The following is a 14086-nucleotide window of genomic DNA, read 5'->3' as shown; positions in this document are numbered from 1 at the left end:
TAATGATGGCCACTCGTTTACAGCCTCTAAACGCTTCCTGTAGGTTCCAATGAGAGTCTGGATTCTGGTTGAAGGTATTTTGAACCATTCCTCTTTACAAAACATCTTTAGTTCATTCAGGTCTGATGGCTTCCGAGCATGGACAGCTCTCTTTAAGTCACACCACAGATTTTCAATTATATTCAGGTCTGGGGAGTGAGATGGCCATTCCAGAACGTTGTACTTGTTCCTCTGCATAAATGCCTTAATGGATTTTGAGCAGTGTTTAGGGTTGTTGTCTTGTTGAAAGATCCAGCCCCGGCACAGCTTCAGCTTTGTCACAGATTCCTGGACATTGGTCTCCAGAATCTGCTGATACTGAGTGGAATCCATGCGTCCCTCAACTTTGACAAGATTCCCAGTCCCTGCACTGGCCACACAGCCCTACAGCATCATGGAACCACCACCATATTTTACTGTAGGTAGCAGGTGTTTTTCTTGGAATGCTGTGTTCTTTTTCCTCCATGCATAACGCCCCTTGTTATGGCCAAATAACTCAATTTTAGTTTCATCCGTCCATAGCACCTTATTCCAAAATGAAGCTGGCTTGTCCAAATGTGCTTTAGCCCACCTCAAGCGGCACTTTTTGTGCTTTGGGCGGAGAAAAGGCTTCCTCTGCATCACTCTCGCATACAGTATCTCCTTGTGTAAAGTGCGCCGAATGGTTGAACGATGCACAGTGACTCCATCTGCAGCAACATGATGTTGTAGGTCTTTGGTGCTGGTCTGTGGGTTGACTCTGACTGTTGTCACCATTCGTCGCTTCTGTCTATCCGAGATTTTTTTTGGTATGCTACTTCGACCCTTAACTTGAACTGAGCCTGTGGTCTTCCATTTCCTCAATATGTTCCTAACTGTGGAAACAGACAGCTGAAATCTCTGAGACAGCTTTCTGTACCTTTCCCCTAAACCATGATGGTGAACAATCTTTGTCTTCAGGTCATTTGAGAGTTGTTTTGAGACCCCCATGTTGCTACTCTTCAGAGAAAATTAAAAGAGGAGGGAAACTTACAATTGACCCCCTTAAATATTCTTTCTCATAATTGGATTCACCTGTGTATGTAGGTCAGGGGACACTGAGCTAACCAAGCCAAGTTTAGTTCCAATAATCAGTTCTAAAGGTTTTGGAATCAATAAAATGACAACAGTGCCCAAATTTATGCACCAATTAAACAATTATAGCACACTTTCTGTAAATCCAATAAACTTCATTTCACTTCTCAAATATCACTGTGTGTGTCTCTTATATGATATATTTAACTGACATTTTTTATCATAAGAACCAACGATTAACAAGGTTGCCCAAACTTTCGCATCCCACTGTATTAGCTGTGTATCCACCTGACTTCTCCACAACGCAACTGATGGTCCCAACCGCATTTATAAGGCAAGAAATCCCACTTATTAAACCTGACAGGGCACACCTGTGAAGTGAAAACCATTTCAGGTGACTGCCTCTTGAAGCTCATCAAGAGAATGCCAAGAGTGTGCAAAGCAGTAATCAAAGCAAAAGGTGGCTACTTTGAAGAACCTAGAATATGACATATTTTCAGTTGTTTCACACTTTTTTGTTATGTATATAATTCCACATGTGTTAATTCATAGTTTTGATGCGTTTAGTGTGAATCTACAATTTTCATAGTCATGAAAATAAAGAAGACTCTTTAAATGAGAAAGTGTGTCCAAACTTTTGGTCTGTACTGTGTATATATATATATATATGTGGCACTAGAAGGGGCACTATAAGTACTATGAGTAATACAGGGGTACTATAAGTACTGGAAGCACTACTGTGGTGCACTGTAATACTGAGGACACTACATTGGGAATTACACCTACTGGGGGCACTATGACTAATAGGAGCACTACAGGGGTCCATTATACCTACTGATGTACTATAGGTGCATTTTACTGTACTTGCTGGGAGCACTATACTTACTGGGGGCATTATAGCTACTGAGGGCACTGCAGAGGACCTTATACTTACTGGGGGCACTATAGGTGGCATTATTCGTAAGGCAGTACAGATTACATTATAACTATTGGGGGTACTAAAGAGGGTATTATAACTAATGGGGAACTATAAGGGACACTATAACTACTGGGGTCTCTACAAAGGTGCCTTATGGAGGAGCCTTATTACTATTGGGGGCAGTTTGTGGAGCTTTATCACTACTGGAGGATCTTTGGGGCATTATTGGGCATAATATGGAGAGCAGTACTACTAATAGGCAATCTTGTGGAGCATTATCACTGTGAAGGACATTATTACTAATGAGGATTCGTCAGGAGGGAATTATTACTATTGGTGGGACTTTTAGGGGCAGATCTGTATGTCATTTTATCTGTATGTCATTTTAGGGCATTGGGAAACACAGTGGGCACAGTATTGGGGGTAACCGCAGGATAACACTGTTAGGGCACCAGAAGGAGGAGGATGATAGAAAAGTGAGAAACCTAAGATGTATTTGTGGCAAGCTGCAGAGACGAGATGTGGCTGAAAGAATCCATTATGTTTTGTCTGGGCCAAATGGAGAAGATTAGTAAAGATACGCATCGCTGAATGCAATAGGTCCATAGGGCTGTATTTTTCTGTACTTTTTATGTGTAACAGTGCTGAATGTAATGTCCATCCACATATGCCTTTAGCACTGGAGCATATGCACATATCCACATATGCCTTTAACACATACTGGGCTGTTCAATAAGCTATCTACTTGAATATAAAAACTTTTATTCAGAGAAAATTGAACTTACTACTTTTCAGTGTAATCCCCCTTGACTTCAACACACGTATTCCACTTCACCTCCAGTGATTCGATGCCCTCAAAATAGAAGACTTCTTGCTGAAGCAAAAACCCTGTTACTTTGACTGCATTATCTTTAGGAAATCGTTGCCCATGCTGAAATTTCTTCAGATTCCGAAAGAGTGTGGTTAAGCTTCATGAAGCCAAATTCCCTGATAGCAGCTTGTGATTTGTGAGACTTGTGAGCCTGCACATTGTCATGAAGCAGAAACACACCTGTCTACAACTTCCCATGGTGTTTCTCTTCTCTATCTGATTAGCTCACATAACGCCTTCATTGTTGAAGCATAGGTGTCTCCAGTAATTTTTGTCTTGGGTGGCATGAATTCTAGTAATAAAATGCTTCTGTGTTCCAAAAAAACTAGTGCCATGATCCTTCCAGCTGACTTCTGAACACAAAATTTCTTTGGAGTTGGCGATCCCTTGTGCTTCCATTGCATGGACTCTTGTTTCGTCTCAAGATCATGGTGGTGATTGCATGTTTCATTACCCGTAATAATTTGAGGATAGACGTTTTCTGGATTTTCTCTAAGCATGTCTAAACACTCTTTGCTAAATTGTTGGCAGCAAGTTTATTTGCTTAGGCAACCACCGGGAAACTGACCTTTGACATACATAATCAAAACATTATGAATGATACTGGAAACTGTCCAATGAAATGCCTAATTCATGAGGTATAACACTGACTTTGAATCAATGATCTTCCAAAACCATGGCCTCCATTGTATGGCATATTTCCTCTGAAGATGCTTTGACAGTTCTCCCAGAACGGGAGTCATCTTCAGTTGATTCTCTATCCCATTTAAATGGCTCGGCCAAAAACTTTACTCGGTAGTAGGAATGTGCATTACCACCATATACAGGAAGCATCCTTTCATGGATTTCTTTGGTCTTCTTTTGTTCCTTTATAAAGAATTTAATCACGGACCGAAGCTCCAAATCCTTCACTTTTTTTGTAGACCCGCACTGTACTGCAGTTGCCATCCTGTCACTTCCAGTGCTTTCATCAGACAGGACTGCTACTCTAACACTGACAGAATATGCTGGGATAGATAACTTTTTGAACACCCCTTGTATGAATTTGGGCTTGGGCCTGAATCTTTAAGACCCTAAAAATGCCCCTGGCTACATCTTGTAATCTACAGTGCTCCAAAAACACTTCCAGGATTTGTCCGGATTTTTTGGAATCTGAAAACATATGTGTCATGGCTCCATTAAAGATGGAAACCATGAGGGTTCTGTGGATAGAGCCACATGAGTACCATTGGCAAATATCTGTCAAATGACTTTTTTTCCCAAGAGTTTTTTTTTTTTTTTTTTTTTTACTGTTTTACAACCTAGACCCCTGCTGATCAGCTGTTTGAGAAGCCAGTGGTGCTTGCAGCAACTTTGCAGCCTTCTCCACTTTTCCTAGGCCTTGTGACATCACTTTCATTGGTTCACATAGTTTAGGCGCAGCTCAGCCCCATACCAAGCACAGCCACTATACAATATAAGGCACTGTGCTTTGTGAGCTGAGAGAAGGTTGCAACACTACTGCAAGCACTGTTGCCTTCTCAAACAGCTGATCAGCATGGGTCTTGGATGTAAAAAAAATAAAAAAAAAATTATGGACGGGACCTTTCATACTATAAAAGATGTTTGCATCTCCGCACAGTATCTGATCAACTTATTATTAATAATAATAATATTTCCAGACTGCAAACATTTCCTAGCAATTACAGTCAGAGGATACATGTACAGGCATTACAATAGGAGTGAGAGTCCGGCTCGTGAGCGCTTACACTCAATGGGGATTTTTTTTTTTTTTAAACAAGGTAGTACAAGTAAAGCAGCATGAGCCAGTATCTGTGTATGCACAGATATAAAGTGCATTTGCGTGCATGACGGGATCCAGATCTGATTATTCTGAGAAATAATGTAGAAGTGAGTAAACAGAGAAGGGTTAGATTAGGAAATGTGATAGGCCAACCTAAAAAGATGTGTTTTAGGGCATGCTTAAAGCCGTTGATGGTGGAATTTAATCTAGTTGACTGAGGTAGTGCATTCCAAAGAACTGGTACAGCTTCAAGAAAAGTCTTTAGACATAGCTATCATGACTTTTATCTGACAAACTTGCAAACCTACTTTAATATGTAATGTGATTTTGGCTCTGTTCACATTATATTTGTGCCGAACATATTTTTTAGCAGGATGTCTTTGCATAAAAAAGTGCAGTTGACTATGCTTTACTATACAGTTATAAAAGATATACCAATGCCACCAGCCTGATGTACAAACCGGATTCCCAAAAAGTTGGGACACTATACAAATCGTGAATAAAAACTGAATGCAATGATGTGGAGGTGCCAACTTCTAATATTTTATTCAGAATAGAACATAAATCACGGAACAAAAGTTTAAACTGAGAAAATGTACCATTTTAAGAGAAAAATATGTTGAATCAGAATTTCATGGTGTCAACAAATCCCCAAAAAGTTGGGACAAGGCCATTTTCACCACTGTGTGGCATCTCCCCTTCTTCTTACAACACTCAACAGACGTCTGGGGACCGAGGAGACCAGTTTCTCAAGTTTAGAAATAGGAATGCTCTCCCATTCTTGTCTAATACAGGCCTCTAACTGTTCAATCGTCTTGGGCCTTCTTTGTTGCACCTTCCTCTTTATGATGCGCCAAATGTTCTCTATAGGTGAAAGATCTGGACTGCAGACTGGCCATTTCAGTACCCGGATCCTTCTCCTACGCAGCCATGATGTTATGATTGATACAGAATGTGCTCTGGCATTATCTTGTTGAAAAATGCAGGGTCTTCCCTGAAAGAGATGACGTCTGGATGGGAGAATATGTTGTTCTAGAACCTGAATATATTTTTCTGCATTGATGGTGCCTTTCCAGACATGCAAGCTGCCCATGCCACACGCACTCATGCAACCCCATACCATCAGAGATGCAGGCTTCTGAACTGAGCGTTGATAACAACTTGGGTTGTCCTTGTCCTCTTTGGTCCGGATGACATGGCGTCCCAGATTTCCAAAAAGAACTTCGAATCGTGACTCGTCTGACCACAGAACAGTCTTCCATTTTGCCACACTCCATTTTAAATGGTCCCTGGCCCAGTGAAAACGCCTGAGCTTGTGGATCTTGCTTAGAAATGGCTTCTTCTTTGCACTGTAGCGTTTCAGCTGGCAACGGCGGATGGCACGGTGGATTGTGTTCACTGACAATGGTTTCTGGAAGTATTCCTGAGCCCATTCTGTGATTTCCTTTACAGTAGCATTCCTGTTTGTGGTGCAGTGTCGTTTAAGGGCCCGGAGATCACAGGCATCCAGTATGGTTTTACGGCCTTGACCCTTACGATTCTCTGAATCTTCGGCTGATGTTATGCACAGTTGATGATGATAGATGCAAAGTCTTTGCAATTTTTCGCTGGGTAACACCTTTCTGATATTGCTTCACTATCTTTCTGCGCAACATTGTGGGAATTGGTGATCCTCTACCCATCTTGGCTTCTGAGAGACACTGCCACTCTGAGAAGCTCTTTTTATACCCAATCATGTTGCCAATTGACCTAATTAGTGTTAATTGGTCTTCCAGCTCTTCGTTATGCTCAAATTTACTTTTTCCAGCCTCTTATTGCTACTTGTCCCAACTTTTTGGGGATTTGTTGACACCGTGAAAATTTGAATCAACGTATTTTTCCTTTAAAATGATACATTTACTCGGATTAAACGTTTGATCTGTCATCTACGTTCTATTACAAATAAAATATTGACATTTGCCATCTCCACATCATTGCATTCAGTTTTTATTCACAATTTGTTTAGTGTCCCAACTGAATCCGGTTTGTAGACCAAAGGATGGTCTTCTGGCCTCTGTCGGGCAATCACAGTGTGAACATATGTGTATTAAATTTGCTTTTGAGTGTATTATGTTACTTCTACTTTGATCAATGCAAAATGGCTCATAAGAAAAACATTTAAAGCACAAGGACAAACAGTTGAAATAAATTCCTTTGTCTTGACAGATTTGTGCCTAAGCTTTTTAAAGATATCTGTCCAATCACTTGTATTGGGATTAAACAAAATTCCTGTAATGCTTTTCTTCTCTTGTTACTTCATTGTCTTATAGAAGTTGAGGAGTGATAGAGTTGTAGTACAGTGTTAATTGCTACAGTGTGTGTATGTATTTTATGTATTTCCTCATATCTATAATGTCCTGTTGAACAAAAAATCCATGCGTGATCATCAATGAATGACAGAAAAACACTTTGGCGGAAACATTATTTTTAAATTTTATTTATTTTCCTCATAATTTAACCTGAATGGTATATTTTCACTACATCTCAAATGATTGCTTTGATGAAAAATGTAACCAAATGCAGGGGTCCAATTTTTTTTTTTTTCAGGGCCAAATTAAGCAACCTCATTAACCACCTCCGGACCGCCTAACGCAGATGTGCGGTCCGGAGGTGGCGGCCCTGCGCAGAGTCACGCATATATGCGTCATCTCGCGAGGGCCGGGATTTCCTGTGAACGCGCGCACACAGGCGCGCGCGCTCACAGGAACGGAAGGTAAGCGAGTGGATCTCCAGCCTGCCAGCGGCGATCACTCGCTGGCAGGCTGGAGATCCGAATTTTTTAACCCCTAACAGGTATATTAGACGCTGTTTTCATAACAGCGTCTAATATACCTCCTACCTGGTCCTCTGGTGGTCCCTTTTGTTAGGATCAACCACCAGAGGACTCAGGTAGGTCAGTACAGTCGCACCAAACACCACACTACACTACACCCCCCCCCCCGTCACTTATTAACCCCTTATAAACCCTGATCACCCATGATCACCCCATATAAACTCCCCGATCACCCCCCTGTCATTGATCACCGCCCTGTCATTGATCACCCCCCTGTCAGGCTCCGTTCAGACGTCCGTATGATTTTTACGGATACATGGATCGGATCCGCAAAACGCATACGGACGTCTAAATGGAGCCTTACAGGGGGGTGATCAATGACAGGCGGGTGATCACCCATATACACTCCCTGATCACCCCCTGTCCCTGTCATTGATCACCCCCCTGTAAGGCTCCATTCAGACGTCCGCATGATTTTTACGGATTCATGGATACATGGATCGGATCCGCAAAACACATGCGGACGTCTGAATGGAGCCTTACAGGGGGTGATCAATGACAGGCGGGTGATCACCCATATACACTCCCTGATCACCCCCCTGTCATTGATCACCCCCCTGTAAGGCTCCATTCAGACGTCCGCATGTGTTTTGTGGATCCGATCCATGTATCCATGGATCCGTAAAAAATCATGCGGATGTCTGAATGGAGCCTTACAGGAGGGGTGATCAGTGACAGGGGGGTGATCACCCTGATCACCCCCTGTCATTGATAACCCCCCTGTAAGGCTCCATTCAGACGTCCGCATGTGTTTTGTGGATCCGATCCATGTATCCATGGATCCGTAAAAAATCATGCGGATGTCTGAATGGAGCCTTACAGGGGGGGTGATCAGTGACAGGGGGGCGATCACCCTGATCACCCCCTGTCATTGATAACCCCCCTGTAAGGCTCCATTCAGACGTCCGCATGTGTTTTGTGGATCCGATCCATGTATCCATGGATCCGTAAAAAATCATGCGGATGTCTGAATGGAGCCTTACAGGAGGGGTGATCAGTGACAGGGGGGTGATCACCCTGATCACCCCCTGTCATTGATAACCCCCCTGTAAGGCTCCATTCAGACGTCCGCATGTGTTTTGTGGATCCGATCCATGTATCCATGGATCCGTAAAAAATCATGCGGATGTCTGAATGGAGCCTTACAGGAGGGGTGATCAGTGACAGGGGGGTGATCACCCTGATCACCCCCTGTCATTGATAACCCCCCTGTAAGGCTCCATTCAGACGTCCGCATGTGTTTTGTGGATCCGATCCATGTATCCATGGATCCGTAAAAAATCATGCGGATGTCTGAATGGAGCCTTACAGGGGGGGTGATCAGTGACAGGGGGGCGATCACCCTGATCACCCCCTGTCATTGATAACCCCCCTGTAAGGCTCCATTCAGACGTCCGCATGTGTTTTGTGGATCCGATCCATGTATCCATGGATCCGTAAAAAATCATGCGGATGTCTGAATGGAGCCTTACGGGGGGGGGGTGATCAGTGACAGGGGGGTGATCACCCTGATCACCCCCTGTCATTGATAACCCCCCTGTAAGGCTCCATTCAGACGTCCGCATGTGTTTTGTGGATCCGATCCATGTATCCATTGATCCGTAAAAAATCATGCGGATGTCTGAATGGAGCCTTACAGGGGGGGTGATCAGTGACAGGGGGGTGATCACCCTGATCACCCCCTGTCATTGATAACCCCCCTGTAAGGCTCCATTCAGACGTCCGCATGTGTTTTGCGGATCCGATCCATGGATCCGTAAAAATTATACGGACGTCTGAATGGAGCCTTACCAGGGGGGTGATCAATGACAGGGGGGTGATCCGGGAGTCTATATGCATTGATCACCCCCCTGTCATTGATCACCCCCCCCTGTAAGGCTCCATTCAGACATTTTTTTGGGCACAAGTTAGCGGAAATTTTTTGTTTGTTTTTGTTTTTGTTTTTTCTTACTAAGTCTCATATTCCACTAACTTGTGTCAAAAAATAAAATCTCACCATACCCCTCACGGAATCCAAATGCGTAAACATTTTTAGACATTTATATTCCAGACTTCTTCTCACGCTTTAGGGCCCCTAAAAAGCCAGGGCAGTATAAATACCCCACATGTGACCCAATTTCGGAAAGAAGACACCCCAAGGTATTCGCTGAGGGGCATATTGAGTCCATGAAAGATTGAAATTTTTGTCCTAAGTTAGCGGAAAGTGAGACTTTGTGAGAAAAAAAACAAAAAAATCAATTTCCGCTAACTTATGCAAAAAATAAAAAATTTCTAGGAACTCGCCAGGCCCCTCATTGAATACCTTGGGGTGTCTTCTTTCCAAAGTGGGGTCACATGTGGGGTATTTATACTGCCCTGGCTTTTTAGGGGCCCGAAAGTATGAGAAGAAGTCTGGGATCCAAATGTCTAAAAATGCCCCCCTAAAAGGAATTTGGGCCCCTTTGCGCATCTAGGCAGCAAAAAAGTGTCACACATCTGGTATCGCCGTACTCAGGAGAAGTTGGGGAATGTGTTTTGGGGTGTCATTTTACATATACCCATGCTGGGTGAGAAAAATATCTTGGTCAAATGCCAACTTTGTATAAAAAAATGGGAAAAGTTGTCTTTTGCCAAGATATTTCTCTGACCCAGCATGGGTATATGTAAAATAACACCCCAAAACACATTCCCCAACTTCTCCTGAGTACGGCGATACCAGATGTGTCACACTTTTTTGCTGCCAAGGTGGGCAAAGGGGCACATATTCCAAAGTGCACCTTTCGGATTTCACATGCCATTTTTTACAGATTTTGATTGCAAGGTACTTCTTACACATTTGGGCCCCTAAATTGCCAGGGCAGTATAACTACGCCACAAGTGACCCCATTTTGGAAAGAAGACACCCCAAGGTATTCCGTGAGGGGCACGGCGAGTTCCTAGAATTTTTTATTTTTTGTCACAAGTTAGCGGAAAATTATGATTTTTCTTTTTTTTTCTTTTTTCCTTACAAAGTCTCATATTCCACTAACTTGCGACAAAAAATAAAAAATTCTAGGAACTCGCCATGCCCCTCACGGAATACCTTGGGGTGTCTTCTTTCCAAAATGGGGTCACTTGTGGCGTAGTTATACTGCCCTGGCAATTTAGGGGCCCAAATGTGTAAGAAGTACCTTGCAATCAAAATCTGTAAAAAATGGCATGTGAAATCCGAAAGGTGCACTTTGGAATATGTGCCCCTTTGCCCACCTTGGCAGCAAAAAAGTGTGACACATCTGGTATCGCCGTACTCAGGAGAAGTTGGGGAATGTGTTTTGGGGTGTTATTTTACATATACCCATGCTGGGTCAGAGAAATATCTTGGCAAAAGACAACTTTTCCCATTTTTTTATACAAAGTTGGCATTTGACCAAGATATTTTTCTCACCCAGCATGGGTATATGTAAAATGACACCCCAAAACACATTCCCCAACTTCTCCTGAGTACGGCGATACCAGATGTGTCACACTTTTTTGCTGCCAAGGTGGGCAAAGGGGCACATATTCCAAAGTGCACCTTTCGGATTTCACATGCCATTTTTTACAGATTTTGATTGCAAGGTACTTCTTACACATTTGGGCCCCTAAATTGCCAGGGCAGTATAACTACGCCACAAGTGACCCCATTTTGGAAAGAAGACACCCCAAGGTATTCCGTGAGGGGCATGGCGAGTTCCTAGAATTTTTTATTTTTTGTCGCAAGTTAGTGGAATATGAGACTTTGTAAGAAAAAAAATAAAAAATAAAATCATCATCATTTTCCGCTAACTTGTGACAAAAAATAAAAAGTTCTATGAACTCACTATGCCCATCAGCGAATACCTTAGGGTGTCTACTTTCCGAAATGGGGTCATTTGTGGGGGTTTTCTACTGTTTGGGCATTGTAGAACCTCAGGAATCATGACAGGTGCTCAGAAAGTCAGAGCTGTTTCAAAAAGCGGAAATTCACATTTTTGTACCATAGTTTGTAAATGCTATAACTTTTACCCAAACCATTTTTTTTTTTGCCCAAACATTTTTTTTTTTATCAAAGACATGTAGAACAATAAGATTGGCGAAAAATGTATATATGGATGTCCTTTTTTTTGCAAAATTTTACAGCTGAAAGTGAAAAATTTCATTTTTTTGCAAAAAAATCGTTACATTTTGATTAATAACAAAAAAAGTAAAAATGTCAGCAGCAATGAAATACCACCAAATGAAAGCTCCATTAGTGAGAAGAAAAGAAGGTAAAATTCATTTGGGTGGTAAGTTGCATGACCGAGCGATAAACGGTGAAAGGAGTGTAGTGCCGAAGTGTAAAAAGTTCTCTGGTCATGAAGGGGGTTTCACCTAGCGGGGCTGAAGTGGTTAAGGGGTTAAATGCATTAAAGGGGCTTGAATTATATGTCAGCTATATTTCAATGTGTACACAATTTTGTTGTGACTGTTAAGGGTTAAAGGGGTTGTTCACCCTCTAGGGGACTTTTGGGCATACCCCCAGCATGGCTGGACCTCCAGAGAGAATCATTCTTACCTGATCCCTGCCACTGGGTTATGCCTCTTTCTCTTCCCCTTCCCCCCGGGCTGCTGCAGCTCTCAGGTCTTCCTGCGTCAACATCTGGTTTGATGCGGGTCACGTGACTGGATGCAGTGGTGACATTTTGCCATGTGATGCATGGAACACGCATCAGTGCTGTGGCTAGCCATTGACTGCACCGGCCATGTGACCCACATCAAACCGGAAGTTGATGTGGGGAGACCTAAGAGATGAGCGAAGAAAGTGGAACCCAGAGGCTGGTACCAGGTAAGTATGATTCCCCCTGCAAGCCTGCCCATGCTGGGGGGGGTGCCTGAGATGCGTCCAGATGTGAACAACCCCTTTAAGCTTGTGTTTAACTATCTATTATATACAGTTTATTAATAATTTTTTGTTACTTAATTAGGACAAAGATCTAAGCGCAGAGGTCAGAGAAGATGAGGACACCATTTTTCTAACCAGTAATTGCTAAATTGTTTAGTCACAAAACTAACAGTTATTGAAGAAGTACTGTAAAGTGTGTGTGTACATATGTGCTCATCGTTTGTCACCTGCACACATTATTGGCCAGCCTCTTTGGACAAAACCATTCTTTGCAAGCAAGAAACCATACATCTATATGCTCTAAAAATTATAGATATATATGCATAGTACTACTACTGTAATTTATTAGTTATACATGGCCCTTGGAAGGAGGAACAGTCATGAACCATTCATAGTGTTAATTAGTAGTCTCTTTTAAACTGCCAAGCTACGGAATAGAGCTAAAATTAAGTTTTATGAGACTTTAATAGGTCATCAGTATCTGATTGGTGGGGACCCTGCCGATCAGCTGTTTGAGAAGACATTGGCACTCGCAGTAGCGCCTTCGGCCTTCTCTCAGCTTTTCCTATGCCATGTGATGACAAGTTCAGTCACATAGCCTAGGCCCAGCTCAGCCCCATAGAAGTAAATGGAACTGAGCTGTGATGCCAAGCGCAGCTGCTATACAATTTACGAAGCTGTGCTTGGTCAGCACGGAGAAGGACTTGGCACTCAAACAGCTGATCGGCTGGAGTCCCGGGTGTTGCACCCCCACGATCAGGTACTGATAACCGATCCAGAGGATAGGTCATCAGTATTAAAGTCTCAGGAAGCCCTTTCAAGTTCATTTAATTGAGCACTGTTCTCTAGTTTACATTTCGTCAACGTTTCTTTGCAGCCCCAGAATTTAATTGCAGTGTGGCTCTTGGACCAAAAAAGTTGCACTGCTGGGTGTCTTTAGAAACTGCCAGATCTTCTCCAAGTACTTCATAAAGCAAATACTTGTTATCAGAATGTTCTAATCAAAATGTTTTAAAAAGTATGATAATTGCTTTGTGTATTTTATGCAATTATCCTTATAATTAATGCAAAGCAATGAACAATAGACAATAAATATGCGACACAACACTTATGAAGCCGCCCTTGCAGTTTACATGACAATCTTGTGAATGCATTGTTGATGGCTCAATACATTTGCTTGTGCAAAAATTATACTATGTATCAGTGGAAAATAAAATGTCTGCTACCTAACTTTGTTTCATTGTATTTTTTACATAGCTTTCTTTGTTTAAGCACTTACTAGCTATGACCGATGTCAGGCACTTTCTTGCATGTACAGTAGTTAGAGGGTAATGAGCTTCCAGTTGAGTGAGCAACAGAGAGAAGAACCTACTGACATGCCACATAATTAAAATTAAATATTTTAAGCTCTAACACCACTAACAACTGTTCAAAGTAAATAAGGGAATCCGATTTCATATACATTTACCCAGCACTTCACCCCCCAAAAAAAACACCTTTCCATTAGGTCCAGCCATATGTCACAGTGTCTAGCACAAACGTTTAGCTGTAAAGGGGTGAAAATCAGCTCCTACTCATTTGTCCACTAACCTGCAAAAATATTTAAAAGCCACGGGCCAGTAGTGTATAGGCTATATTAGCACATGGTTTTAGCTGTGCTAGCCCATTATAACTGTGTGGTGTAACACATG

The 14086-nt window shown here is 42.3% G+C and overlaps 1 protein-coding gene across 1 annotated transcript in view; it reads left to right on the top strand.

The window, feature by feature from the left end:
- Window positions 1-13619, top strand: part of FAM120B (family with sequence similarity 120B) — a 133689-nt gene extending 120070 nt beyond the window's left edge. The window contains exon 12 of the mRNA XM_044290210.1: window positions 12478-13619. Coding sequence (XP_044146145.1) covers window positions 12478-12512 — 35 coding nt within the window. The 3' untranslated portion in view covers window positions 12513-13619. The remainder of the gene's footprint in view (window positions 1-12477) is intronic.
- The last annotated feature ends 467 nt before the right edge of the window (window positions 13620-14086 follow it).

Source organism: Bufo gargarizans, chromosome 4, assembly GCF_014858855.1.
Source record: "Bufo gargarizans isolate SCDJY-AF-19 chromosome 4, ASM1485885v1, whole genome shotgun sequence".
In the NCBI taxonomy this organism is placed as follows: Eukaryota; Metazoa; Chordata; class Amphibia; order Anura; family Bufonidae; genus Bufo; species Bufo gargarizans.
Note: the sequence above shows the minus strand (reverse complement) of the source record. Positions and strands in the feature narration are given on the sequence as shown.